Raw genomic sequence first — 13811 nt, forward strand, 5'->3', positions numbered from 1 at the left:
CAGTCCCAGAATCAACTCCTAAACAACCATGGAGCAGGCTCCAGAACCTGAAATTGCTTCACAGCCATAAGTCTCATCAGTCAAGCGGAGTAACCCCCTTGTCAGGAAAGACATTATCCCACAACAGTAAGAAATCCTCCATAGCGATTAAATCTTTAGGTCTGAATGGGACAATTTAAAATTTTCCATGTTGTGGATGTCTGCATATAATAGCTGTATTATATAAAATACTGTTTCACATGGATATATGGATACATACACAGTATACTATAGAATACAACTACTATGTAGGGGAGTATTGCACATTTAATATTTCAATAATATTTGAGCAATATTGTAAATATATTGTTTTTATTAAGCATTCTTTGATGCTTACATGATTCATTATGGGTCGGGCAGCATGGTAGCATAGCACAACACTTTACAATACCAGCAACACGGGTTCAATTCCCATCACTGTCTGTGAAGAGCTTGTATGTTCACCCCATGATCGCGTGGGTTTCTTCCCACAGTACAAAGATGTACTGGTTGGTAGGTTGTCCTGAGATTAGGCTAGGGTTAAATTGGGAGTGCTGGGCAATGTGGCTTGAAGGCCAGGAAGAGTCTATTCTGCATTGTACCTCAATAAAAAAATTTAAATATGTAAATATATGTGAATGGCATATGTCATTACACCACCATGTCATAAGAACTTACATGGCTCCAAGATTTTCTTTCAATTAGTTTTGTTTTGGAGTTACAAAACATGACAGTCTCCACACTGTTTGCTGTAACAAACATTTGTCAGTGAAGACCAGACTCAAAGGAGTCACATCACTGAGGAAGCTTGAGAGACTGCAGATGTGGGACTGTGGAATAACAGTCCTGGTTAAGATCCTTCACGGAGTTGCTGCAGCAAATATCAACTGTCCAATTGCCTCAATGGCTCTGTCTGACAGAGAAAGCTGCATCGCAGCCCAGACGTTTCTCAATCTTTCCCTCAACGACGATGCAGCTGCAGACTTCCTGCATGACAGCGGCTGACCTTTGCAACTACTGGGGACCACCCAAGCTATGGTGACTCCAGGATTAGGTCGTCAAGCTGCCAAATGCAGAGGATGCTGGACACCGGTGTATTCTCAGAGGCTGAAACACCACCAACGTTCACTGAAGCCACAGAATGACAAATTTTGCACTGTACCTATCCACTGCCACCAGCCATACAACGCCTGTTGCTTCTGCGGGCTGGAAGAGACCATGTATCATATATGCATGGAGTGTGTGAGGCTGCAGCTGCTACTCAGACATCTGAGGGGGTTGCTGTCACCTCTGGCTACATTTAGCCCAGTCCTTTTCACCTTTGGTCATCCAGTAGAGAGGGAGGCAGGGAGGGAGGAGGAAGTCCTACTCAATCTCCTCCTGTGTCTGCCTGTCTTGATGGAGACGGGCTGCACAGGGTTTTCCCAGGCTGACTGCCTGGCAATGTTTGGAGGTATCTTCATGCTCATAACAATGTCCACTGATAATATAGAGGTGTTTTGAGACCATTGGGCACCACAGGGCATAAACTGCCATGCTTGCCAAGGAGTGGAATGTGATAGTTAAGTCTGTGTTAGTCATAATTTGTCTGGTTTTGTTGATAATATAATTATACTATAGTCTTGTAGTAGTTTGAATTTACAATAAATGTGTGTTCGTAAGAAAGATAACAACAACTCACAGTGGCATCCTAGATAACAGAACCACTTATCAGACTCGGAAGTTGGACACCCGTGGCAAAATTCACCAGCATGATTTGTAGCTAACTTACGAAAGGGATGCCCGAAGATCAGCACCTGACACGTGACTCAGCCCCCAGGTCCAGCAAACAACAAGAAGCTCAGGGCACTGGGGGAGATACCCACCCACTTCAGCAAAGCCCTCCACATCCACTCTAAGGACTAGAAATGTAACCATCCAGTGCTTCCTGGTGGAAGGGATTTGCACCACCACTCTTGCAGGAAACAGAGATGGCCTGTGCACTGGTTTTCCACTGTGGCAGACAGGAGGACGACCTTGTTTAATGATGGGAATCTGAGTTCCCTTTCCTGAAGCCAGTTACATATCAGGTGGCTCCAAGAACCTCCAAGCAAAGGAGGTTCATTGTAAACTTGAGCCAAAAATATTTTTCTGATGTGTTTCCAAACTCACGTTCCAGGAGCCTTGTTTCAGGATCAGGTTTACAATCACCAGCATGTGTTGTGAAATTTGTTAACTTAGCAACAGCAGTACACAGTATAGAAATAAAAAATGAATAAGTGAATCAATGACAATTAGATCAAAAATAATGCAAAACAGAAATATATTTGTTCATGGGTTCAATGTCCATTTAGGAATCGGATGGCAGAGGGGAAGAAGCTGTTCCTGAATCACTGAGTGTGTGCCTTCGTGAGAAGAGGGCATGTCCTGTGTGATGAGAGTCCTTAATAATGGATGTCACCTTTCTGTGGCTCCGCTCCTTGAAGATGTCATGTAAACTAAGGAGGCTAGAACCCAAGACAGGACTAATTTTACAACTTTCTGATGTTTCTTTCGGTCCTGCACATTGCCCCCCGCCCCCATCCACCATACCAGACAATGATGTGGCCTGTCAGAATGCTCTCCAAGGTACGTCTATTGAAGTTTGAGTGTTTTAGGTTACAAACCAAACCTCAGATATTGGTTGCTAGGTTACTGATACTGAGGTTATGGATGGGGTTCTGTGAGATGCTTTTTAAAGGCAGCCATATCTCAGCTACTTCCAGAAAAGCCTGGCTTCATTCTCCACTCAACTATGCAGATATGCTGCTAGCTGGAGACCAACTGAAGACTGAACCAAGCAACAGATGGCATTTGAGAAAACAACAACCAGGAATGGACGGGCCAAATCACCTGTAGCCCAACACCTTTGGGAAATGCTGAAGAGATCAAATGTAGACCCAACCCATCCAATTGGGAAAAGTCCAACAACAGTACCCAATTAACCAACATTACCCAGTCACACCCAGTACAACACTCAAACACAGAAACACACCAGGTTTCCAACATCTTGTGACACAGTACATAATCACCAATAGTCAAATTCCAGCTCAGGGCTGCTCTGCCTGAGTTCAAATGCCCCTCCCAGCTCCACAACAACACAGCACTGCCACGCAAATCAGATGCAAAGTAACACAGACGTCACCAGTCACAGAGTTCAACCAGGGCAGAACTCACACAGGAAGGCATTGGACTGGGTTGGAGAACACAAATAGTACACTGATCCCCGAGAGTGGCAACACAGACAGACGATGTGCTGAAGCAGTCATTTTCATGCTGCTCTTAATGATGCAGCATACTGAATACAACAGTGACAAACCCGTCTCGATCAATGATAGGCAGTGACAGATCTGTCTCATCCAGTGATAGGCAGTGACAGATCTGTCTCATCCAGGGTTACACAGTGGTAGACCTGTCTCATCTGGTGCTTATACAGTGACAGAAGCATCTAAACCAGTATTGTCACACGGCAGACCGGACCCATCCAGTGAAGTACAGTAGTGACTGACCAGTCTCATCCAGTGTTGTACAGTGACAGACCTGCCTATTCAGGTGGTATACAATGAGACAGACTCATCTCCACTGCCACAGTACCCCAGTGTTAAACAGTGACAGACCCATCCCCACGCAGTGTACCTCACTGACATCTGTCCCCACATACTGAACCCCCATGACACTCCCGTCCCCACCAGTACTGTACCCCAGGGACACACCCGTCCTCAGCAGTACCATGCCCCAGTGACAGACCCATCCCCACCAGTACCGTACCTCAGTCACAAACCCAACCCCACTGGTACTGTCCCCCATTGTCAGCCTCGTCCCCACCAGTACTGTACCCCAGGGACACACCCGTCCTCAGCAGTACCATGCCCCAGTGACAGACCCATCCCCACCAGTACCGTACCTCAGTCACAAACCCAACCCCACTGGTACTGTCCCCCATTGTCAGCCTCGTCCCCACCAGTACCAAACCCCAGTGGCAGATTCATCCCCACCAGTACCGTACCCCAGTGGCAGACCCATCCCCACCAGTACCGTACCCCAGGGACAGACCCATCCCCAGCAGTACAGTACCCCAGGGACAGACCCATCCCCACCAGTACCATGCCCCAGAGACAGACCTGTCCCCAGCAGTACAGTACCCCAGGGACAGACCCATCCCCAGCAGTACCATACCCCAGGGACAGACCCGTCCCCACCAGTACCATACCCCAGGGACAGACCCGTCCCCAGCAGTACCATACCCCAGGGACAGACCCATCCCCAGCAGTACAGAACCCCAGGGACAGACCTGTCCCCACCAGTACCATACCCCAGGGACAGACCCGTCCCCACCGGTAACGTACCCTAGTGACAGACCCGTCCCCACCAGTACTGTACCCCAGTGACAGACCCATCCCCACCGGTACTGTACCCCAGTGACAGACCCGTCCCCACCGGTAACGTACCCCAGTGACAGACCTGTTCCCACTGGCACCGCACCCCAATACCATCCCTCATTGACAGACCCATCCCCGGCAGTACCTCACCCCAGGGACAGACCCATCCCCACTACCATACCCCAGGGACAGACCCATCCCCACTGGTTCCATACCCCAGGGACAGACCCATCCCCAGCAGTACCTCACCCCAGGGACAGACCCGTCCCCACTACCATACCCCAGTGACAGACCTGTCCCCACTGGTTCCATACCCCAGGGACAGACCTGTTCCCACCAGTACCATTGAGTGAGAGACACCTTTCCGTGCATACTGTACCCCAGTAAGAGACCCATCCCAACCAATACCATACAATGACATACCTATCCCCACCAGTAATATACCCATGTTATACAGTGACAGAACTGTCCCTACCAGTACTTTACCCCAGTGTTATACCGTGACAGACCCATTCCCACTGGTACCGTACACCAGGGACCGACCCATCCCCACCAGTACCATACCCGTGACAGACCCATTTCCACTGGTACCGTACCCCACTTTATGTGTGGGCCTCAGACTGTGAATGGCAACATTTACTGGACGGTGCTTGTGGTGTTCACAGACTGAGCTCTGCTCTGATACGCTGGCCCTTGCTGCCAAGGAGCTAAGGCAGCTGCATCAGCCGCAGGGAAGCACTGCTCGACAAGGCATCATCCTGACAAGCTCTCATTACACAGCTACTTTACAACCTCGAGAAGGCTGATCAGAGTCCTTCTCGTGGGCTCACGCGGTGCCACAGGCCTCATACAGACCCACTCCCTGCAGTCAGACTGGGTACCAGTGCAGTGTTCCTGTGCCACGGGGGAGGGGTTGGAGAGGACCAAGTGCTCTGCCAATACAGCAGACAGAGGACTGCGGACTCCACTGTATGGACGGGTCAGAGGTCAAGCCTCCACGATCAGACACCATCAGCAGGAGAAGCCCACACTTGCGCAGTACGATCCAGAGAGATTCAGTCCATGCTGGGTGCCAAGCTGCCTCTGTTATACATGCAAACACGGCTGACAGAGTGACACACAAATAAACAACAGCTCCACCCTGCCCGGCTCCCAGTGGGACACTTCACCACAGGCTCAGCAGCACATCATGTCTCCCGCACTCCTAGAAATCCACAACACTGCCCAAACACCCTCTCCACCAGCACCTACACAGACAGAAGTACTTGGGAGATCACCCAAGATTTGGGATACAGGCAGGGATAGGGATAGTGTGTGAAGAAAGGGGAGAGATGGACAGGAGAGAGGTACAGGGTTTAATGGAAAATACTGGGATCAGGGAACAACAGTTAATGTGTCCATTCTGACACAGGCTTGGAACTGAAACACCAACTCACTCTCTCTGTCTCCCTCTCACACTCTCTCCCCCAGGCTGCCTGGCCTGCTGAGCACACCCAGCATCTCCTACTCAGGGTTCAGGGGTACACGTGCAGTGCTTCTTCTGGCAAATTGCACAACACACAAAAATTCTGTCACACCCCCAACCTTCCACATTGATGATCTCTCAGTACCACCTCTCCCAGTGTGACCCTCCCTCAGTACCACCTCTCCCAGTGTGACCCTCCCTCAGTACCACCCCTCCAGTGGTGTGACGCTCCCCTCTTCCAGAGGTGGGACCACTGACAGAGACTGGTACTTTGCACTGACACAGTCCATCACACCCAAACCCATTAGTTGGATCGCTGATGTCAGCATCTACCAATAAACAACCAGAGACCAACTGGAAAGCTTCATGACATGACATGGGATGGGGGGGTGTGGTTGTTGGGAAGGAAATTGGAGTTCAGGGTAGAGTCAGACATCAAGGGTGGGGGGAGGCACGATTGTCAGCTGAGCAGAAAAACTAGATCGTGTTCACCAACGTGAGGCAGGTAACATTGGCATTGGGAAGTGTGTCACAGCAAAGGGCTAAGTGCACCCAGGGAGGGATGTCAGACATGGGCAAGAGTCTGGGTGGGTCAAGGACAGGGTGACCACTGCAGTAGGGGAATTGATGAATATCACAGCAACCCACGACAATGGCAACCGCCTGTCTTGAAGGACAATGGAGTGTGTGCTACATGCACCTGGGCAGAAGGTATGGAGATCCTGGGATGCCCAGTGATCAAGATCCCCCTCTCAACCTGACCAGAGTAGTCCAAAGGAAAATGAGTCAATACGTTTGAAACCAGCTTGGCTGCAGGAGCTGCCGGCAAGATGTTCAGTGACGTCCAGCCGCCTAAGGGCTCCACTCCAGATTTGCTGGTTGTATTTACTCCCATAGCCTTCGTCTCTTCCAAGGCTGTCCACATGGTAGCGGAACTATTTACCCAAAGCTGGGGATTTGATTTTATGAGCATCAAGATGTGTCCATACCCTAGTGGGCCTGCATGCTATATGTGCAGGGGCCAGACCTCATCCCTGTCCTCTGTAGTTCCGCCCAAGTCCAAAAGGAGTTCCGTTTCCATGTGTCACCAGCTAAGAGGCACTACATGAGGCTTGCTGTTGAGGCAACATACTGGCAGGGAGAGACTTGCACATTCTCCTTTTCGCAAGACTGCTAGCCAGCGGTAGAAACCAACAAGCACTACCCACTACACTGCCACAGCACACAGCACAACCATTTGACACAGCGTCCCAGAGCACAAATAACAACAGGCCATTTAGCCTAGTGAGTTTATACTGCCAGCCATTTCAACCGATCCTGGTGAATTTCTACTCTGAGCAGTGTGTTTCCATTGGTTGTAATAATTACCACCACCCCCAGACTGTACCACATCTGCATAGGACAACCCCAGACTGTATCACAACATCTGCATGGGTAAATTTACAATGGCATTTACCCATCTGTACCCCTTCGAGATGTGGGAGTAATCCGACATGACCACGGAGAAACAAGCCAGCTCAACACAGACCACACCAGAGGTGGGGATTGAAACTGGGTGTTTGGCGCTGAGGTAGTGGCATCAGCAGGACACTAGAGGCTGGTGATCATCAAGGGACAGATTGAGGAGGATGCTGCACTGGGGATAGGAGAGGCAAGCTACCAGGTGTGCTGGAAAAGGCAAACACCGACGCAGAGAGGGTTCAGTGGAAAGATGGTGGATGTGTGTAGGGAGGTGAGAAAGCAAAGACAGTGCCCAGGTGGGAAAGAAGTAGCAATGAAGATGAGTGGGTTAGGAGATTGAGAGAAGGGGTAAGATAGAGGATGAGAAGGGTAGAGGCAGGAGAGGAACAGGACTGTGGGTGAGGGACAATAGGGCAAGGAGAGTAAGAGTTGAGAGGAGGAGCAGAGTGAGGGTGAGGGGCAGTGAGGAAGGAAGGGTGATGGGGAAGAGCGGGTCAAGAGCATGAGGGATGAGGGCGATGAGGGGGATGAAAGGTAAGAGAGAGGATGGTGAGAGTTGAGGATCAGAGGCGTGAGGGAAGGCTGGTGAAGGCAAAGTTGAAAGGAGGGTGAGGGTGGGGACTGAGGGTAAGGAGGGTAGGAGGTGAGAGTTTAGGATGAGGAGGGTGGGGGCAGAGGGCGGGACCAGGGACCGCGGAGGGGGGCGGGTCTCTCGGCTGCCCCCAGGATGTCAGGAAGTGAAGCACACCCCCCACCCTCCTGATAACCGCACTCAGGTAGACGCTGTCCTCCAGATACCCGATCCCGGTGCTCCGGAACTCCCCGGTAACCTGGACCAGCTCTCCCCCTCCCAGGCCCCGCGCCGCGCACCCACCTTCCGGCTTCATGACGGCCGCCATTTTACTTCCGACTCCCATTGGCGCTAGGCCACGCCCATCGCCGCACCCATTGGCCGCGCCCAACACTGGCTGTACCCTCATTGGTAGGATAAGCGATCGATCAAAGCAAACTGACCGCGCTATTGATCAATACGTGACCCAATCAAAGACAGCGGACTCCGTATTTGCATTGTCATTGAACAAGTATTCTTTCAATTATACATTCCGCCCATTTAGGGCACAGTGGGCGGGACAAAAGGAACCATCGGTCTGCTGTCAGCCGGGGTCCGGGGAACGAGAGAGAAGCTGAGATAGTCTGTGTCGGGGGCGGCTACGCACGATGGGCCAAACGGATGCTATCCCACTGTAGGGTGCGGTGGGGAAGAGATGGTCACCCACCTACGCAGACAGAGGTCCATCCAGCTCCTCATTCACTACTGCTGCGCGACGTTGGACTCTGATCAACAGGTTGTTGCCGGGGATACACAACGAAACCCAGGTCCAGAGTTGCGGTTGGGTCCTCAGCACCGTAATGGTCTGCACCATCCCTGGTGCAGACAGCGAAGCGAGGTGTCGTGTAAGGGAACGCTGCCGACTGCCATAGTCCGAGATGTAGGGGGATGTAGTGGGGGCCGAGCAACGCAAGAGATTCTGTGAGGAAGAACCACAGTCTGGGCTTCTTCCACCGCTGGACACTGAGGGGACGAGATCGGTGGGGAAGCCCCCCAAACAACGTAAGGTTATATTACTCTCGGGACACACGAGCGGCAATAGTGTCGCGTAAAAGCACTGAACGTATGAACAAGACGACACCAAGGATGAGTCCTAAAGGGTTTCGGTTCAAGAAGTCGACTGTTTAGTAATTAAACATAGATACTTCTTTACCTGCTGAACTCCTCCAGCATTTATATGTTCTAAGGTGTTTTGCGCTGTGTTTCCTAAATACTGTACTGTATATTATGAATATTTTGTATACGTTTATTACTGTCACGTGTATCGAGATACAGTGAAATCTTGTCTTGCATACTTTATAGAGAATAGGTGCATTGCACTCAGTGTATTGAACAAGAATAAGGTACAGCAATAACACCACGGTAAAAGCTCCCAAAAAAGAACTATAAAGTGCAAGATCATAATGAGCTAGATTGTGAGGCCAAGAGTCCACAAGAGGTCCATTCAAGAGTCTGGTGACGGGGATAAAAGCTGTCCTTGAGTCGGGTGGTCTGTGCTTTCACACTTCTGTATCTTCTGCCCAATGCAAATAAGGAGAAAAACGGAATGTCTGGGGTGGGAAGTCTTCTTGATTATTTTAGAACAAAGAATGGATGATTCCCAAGTTGGGACAACACAACTACCGTTGACAGATTTTCTGACTGTGACAAGGTGGTGTAGAGGAGTGAGATATATGAGTGAATTGAGTGGTGTCACAGCAACATCAGTAGGACCAAAGAACTGATTGTGGACTTTGGAAAGGGTAAGATAAGGGAACATACACCAATCTTCATACAAGGATCAGAAGTGGAAAGGGTGAGCAATTTTAAATTCCTGGGTGCCAACTTCTCTGAAGATCTATCTTGCACTCAACATGTCAATGCAGCTACAAAGAAGGCAAGACAGCAACTACATTTCATGAGGAGTGTGAGAGATTTGGTATGTCATCAAAGACAATCGCAAATTTCTACAGACGTACCATGGAGAGCATTCTAACTGGTCACACCACTGTCTGATATGGGTGAGGGTGTCTACTGCACAGAATCAAAGTAAAGCAGCGGAGAGTTGTAAACTTAGTCAGCTGCATCATGGACACTGGCCTCCCCTCTTCGAGGACCTCTTCAAGGAATGATGACTCAAAAAGACAACGTCCATCATTAAGGAAGTCAACCACCCAGGCCATGCCTTCTTCTCATTGCTATCATCAGGGAGGAGGGCCAGAATTCTGAAGGCACACACTCAATAAATTGGGAACAGCTTCTTCCCCCCACCATCTGATTTCTGAAAGGACACTGAACCCATGACCACAACCTCAATAGTATTTAGTGTTATTTTAATATACTTATTTAATTAATAAATATATATATGACAGAGCCAGAAATAAGCATAGTGTGGCCAAGAATAGTCATGTTATTTGTCGTCACAGCAACACATTACAATGTTTAATAATACAAATTAAGAATCAGAGTAATTACATTTACAAATTGCACGACATCTTTGGATGATCTACCTCCTTCTGATCCTGATTCGAAAATTGCAAAATCATCAGGCAGACAGCCACATCACCAGACCACTGAGACAGGTAACAAGACTTCACTCCACCTCTGGAAGGGAGTACTCTCATCAGGTCACGTCTCCATCCCACTGCGTGTTACGCTCAAGGAGGCTACAATAGTGCTGAGCCCACAAACACTTCCATTCACTCGTTCCCAGGATGACGCTAATACACCCCACAAAGCTGTAAAATACACAACTGTAAGCACTGGCTGATGCCGGCGACCAATGCTGACACACACAAACAGCCTGGTGAGGAGGACCTCAGTATAAAAGGGACTCACATACGTCTCCTGAAACAAGCTGAATTTCCAATATAAACTTTCAACAGGAAACTGCAGGGAGAGTGAGTACATACTGAAGGATGGTGTGGAATGTGGAGTAGCTACTGAGAGACACTGTTTGGTGTAGGACTAAGCTATGAGGGACAGTGGGAGTGGGAGTACATTCTGACAGAATTTGTGGGGTGTAGGAGTAAGTTCTGAGGGACAGTTGGAGTGGAAGTACATTCTGAGGGAATCTGTGGGGTGTGGGAGTACGTACTGATGGACAGTGTGGGGTGTGGCAGGACGTACTGAGGGACAGTGTGGTGTGGGAGGACGTACTGAGGGACAGTGTGGGGTGTGGGAGTACGTACTGAGGGAGAGTGTGGGAGTACGTAATGATGGACAGTGTGGGAGGACGTACCGAGGGACAGTGTGGGGTGTGCGAGTACGTAATGATGGACGGTGTGGGAGGACGTACTCGGGGACAGTGGGCTGTGGGAGTACGTACTGAGGGACAGTGTGGAGTGTGGGAGTACGTACTCAGGGACAGTGTGGTATGTGGGAGTACGTACTGAGGGACAGTGGGGTGTGGGAGTACGGACTGAGGGACAGTGTGGAGAGTGGGAATACGTACTGCGGGACAATGGGGCATGGAAGGATGTACCGAGGGACACTGTGGGGTGTGGGAGTACGTACTGAGGGACAGTGTGGTGTGTGGAGCACGTACTGAGGGACAGTGTGGGGTGTGGGAGGACGTACTGAGGGACAGTGTGGGGTATGGAGCACATACTGAGGGACAGTGTGGGGTGTGGGAGCACATACTCAGGGACAGTGTGGGGTGTGGGAGTACGTACTGAGGGACAGTGTGGTGTGTGGGAGTACGTACTGAGGGACAGTGTGGGGTGTGGGAGGACGTACTGAGGGACAGTGTGGGGTGTGGGAGGACGTACTGAGGGACAGTGTGGGGTATGGAGCACATACTGAGGGACAGTGTGGGGTATGGAGCACATACTCAGGGACAGTGTGGTGTGTGGAGCACATACTGAGGGACAGTGTGGTGTGTGGAGCACGTCCTGAGGGACACTGTGGGGTGTGGGAGTACGTACTGAGGGACAGTGTGGGGTGTGGAGCACGTACTGAGGGACAGTGTGGGGTATGGGAGCACGTACTGAGGGACAGTGTGGGGTGTGGAGCACGTACTGAGGGACAGTGTGGGGTGTGGGAGCACGTACTGAGGGACAGTGTGGGGTGTGGAGCACGTACTGAGGGACAGTGTGGGGTGTGGGAGCACGTACTGAGGGACAGTGTGGGGTGTGGAGCACGTACTGAGGGACAGTGTGGGGTGTGGGAGCACGTACTGAGGGACAGTGTGGGGTGTGGGAGCACGTACTCAGGGACAGTGTGGGGTGTGGGAGTACGTACTGAGGGACGGTGTGGGAGGACGTACTGAGGGACAGTGTGGGCTGTGGGAGTACGTACTCAGGGACAGTGTGGGGTGTGGGAGTACGTACTGAGGGACGGTGTGGGAGGACGTACTGAGGGACAGTGTGGGGTATGGAGCACGTACTGAGGGACAGTGTGGGGTGTGGGAGCACGTACTCAGGGACAGTGTGGGGTGTGGGAGTACGTACTGAGGGACGGTGTGGGAGGACGTACTGAGGGACAGTGTGGGGTATGGAGCACGTACTGAGGGACAGTGTGGGGTGTGGGAGGACGTACTGAGGGACAGTGTGGTGTGTGGAGCACGTACTGAGGGACAGTGTGGGGTGTGGGAGGACGTACTGAGGGACAGTGTGGGGTATGGAGCACATACTGAGGGACAGTGTGGGGTGTGGGAGCACATACTCAGGGACAGTGTGGGGTGTGGGAGTACGTACTGAGGGACAGTGTGGTGTGTGGGAGTACGTACTGAGGGACAGTGTGGGGTGTGGGAGGACGTACTGAGGGACAGTGTGGGGTGTGGGAGGACGTACTGAGGGACAGTGTGGGGTATGGAGCACATACTGAGGGACAGTGTGGGGTATGGAGCACATACTCAGGGACAGTGTGGTGTGTGGAGCACGTCCTGAGGGACACTGTGGTGTGTGGAGCACGTCCTGAGGGACACTGTGGGGTGTGGGAGTACGTACTGAGGGACAGTGTGGGGTGTGGAGCACGTACTGAGGGACAGTGTGGGGTATGGGAGCACGTACTGAGGGACAGTGTGGGGTGTGGAGCACGTACTGAGGGACAGTGTGGGGTGTGGGAGCACGTACTGAGGGACAGTGTGGGGTGTGGAGCACGTACTGAGGGACAGTGTGGGGTGTGGGAGCACGTACTGAGGGACAGTGTGGGGTGTGGAGCACGTACTGAGGGACAGTGTGGGGTGTGGGAGCACGTACTGAGGGACAGTGTGGGGTGTGGGAGCACGTACTCAGGGACAGTGTGGGGTGTGGGAGTACGTACTGAGGGACGGTGTGGGAGGACGTACTGAGGGACAGTGTGGGCTGTGGGAGTACGTACTCAGGGACAGTGTGGGGTGTGGGAGTACGTACTGAGGGACGGTGTGGGAGGACGTACTGAGGGACAGTGTGGGGTATGGAGCACGTACTGAGGGACAGTGTGGGGTGTGGGAGCACGTACTCAGGGACAGTGTGGGGTGTGGGAGTACGTACTGAGGGACGGTGTGGGAGGACGTACTGAGGGACAGTGTGGGGTATGGAGCACGTACTGAGGGACAGTGTGGGGTGTGGGAGGACGTACTGAGGGACAGTGTGGGGTGTGGGAGGACGTACTGAGGGACAGTGTGGGGTGTGGGAGTACGTAATGATGGACGGTGTGGGAGGACGTACTCGGGGACAGTGGGCTGTGGGAGGACGTACTGAGGGACAGTGTGTGGTGTGGGAGGACATACTGAGGAACAGTGTGGGAGGACGTACTGAGGGACAGTGTGTGGTGTGGGAGTACGTAATGAGGGACGGTGTGGGAGGACGTACTGAGGGACAGTGTGGGGTGTGGAGCACGTACTGAGGGACAGTGTGCTGTGTCAGAGTACGTACTGAGGGAGAGTGGGGTGTGGCAG

At 51.7% G+C, this 13811-nt stretch overlaps 1 protein-coding gene across 5 annotated transcripts in view; it reads right to left on the reverse strand.

Moving 5' to 3' along the window:
• Positions 1-8319, reverse strand: part of LOC132397051 (calmodulin-binding transcription activator 2-like) — a 221645-nt gene extending 213326 nt beyond the window's left edge. For 3 of the 5 annotated variants that reach the window (XR_009513250.1, XM_059975302.1, XM_059975298.1), the window contains exon 1: positions 8216-8313. Coding sequence is in view for 2 of the 5 variants with exons in the window: in XM_059975302.1 (XP_059831285.1) it covers positions 8216-8258 (43 nt within the window). In the remaining 3 variants the exon portion in view is untranslated. Of the gene's footprint in view, positions 1-8215 lie in introns of all 5 variants that reach the window. The other 2 variants (XM_059975300.1, XM_059975301.1) reach the window with 2 other exon arrangements.
• Positions 8320-13811: the final 5492 nt, after the last annotated feature.

Source organism: Hypanus sabinus, chromosome 7, assembly GCF_030144855.1.
Source record: "Hypanus sabinus isolate sHypSab1 chromosome 7, sHypSab1.hap1, whole genome shotgun sequence".
Lineage (NCBI taxonomy): Eukaryota > Metazoa > Chordata > Chondrichthyes > Myliobatiformes > Dasyatidae > Hypanus > Hypanus sabinus.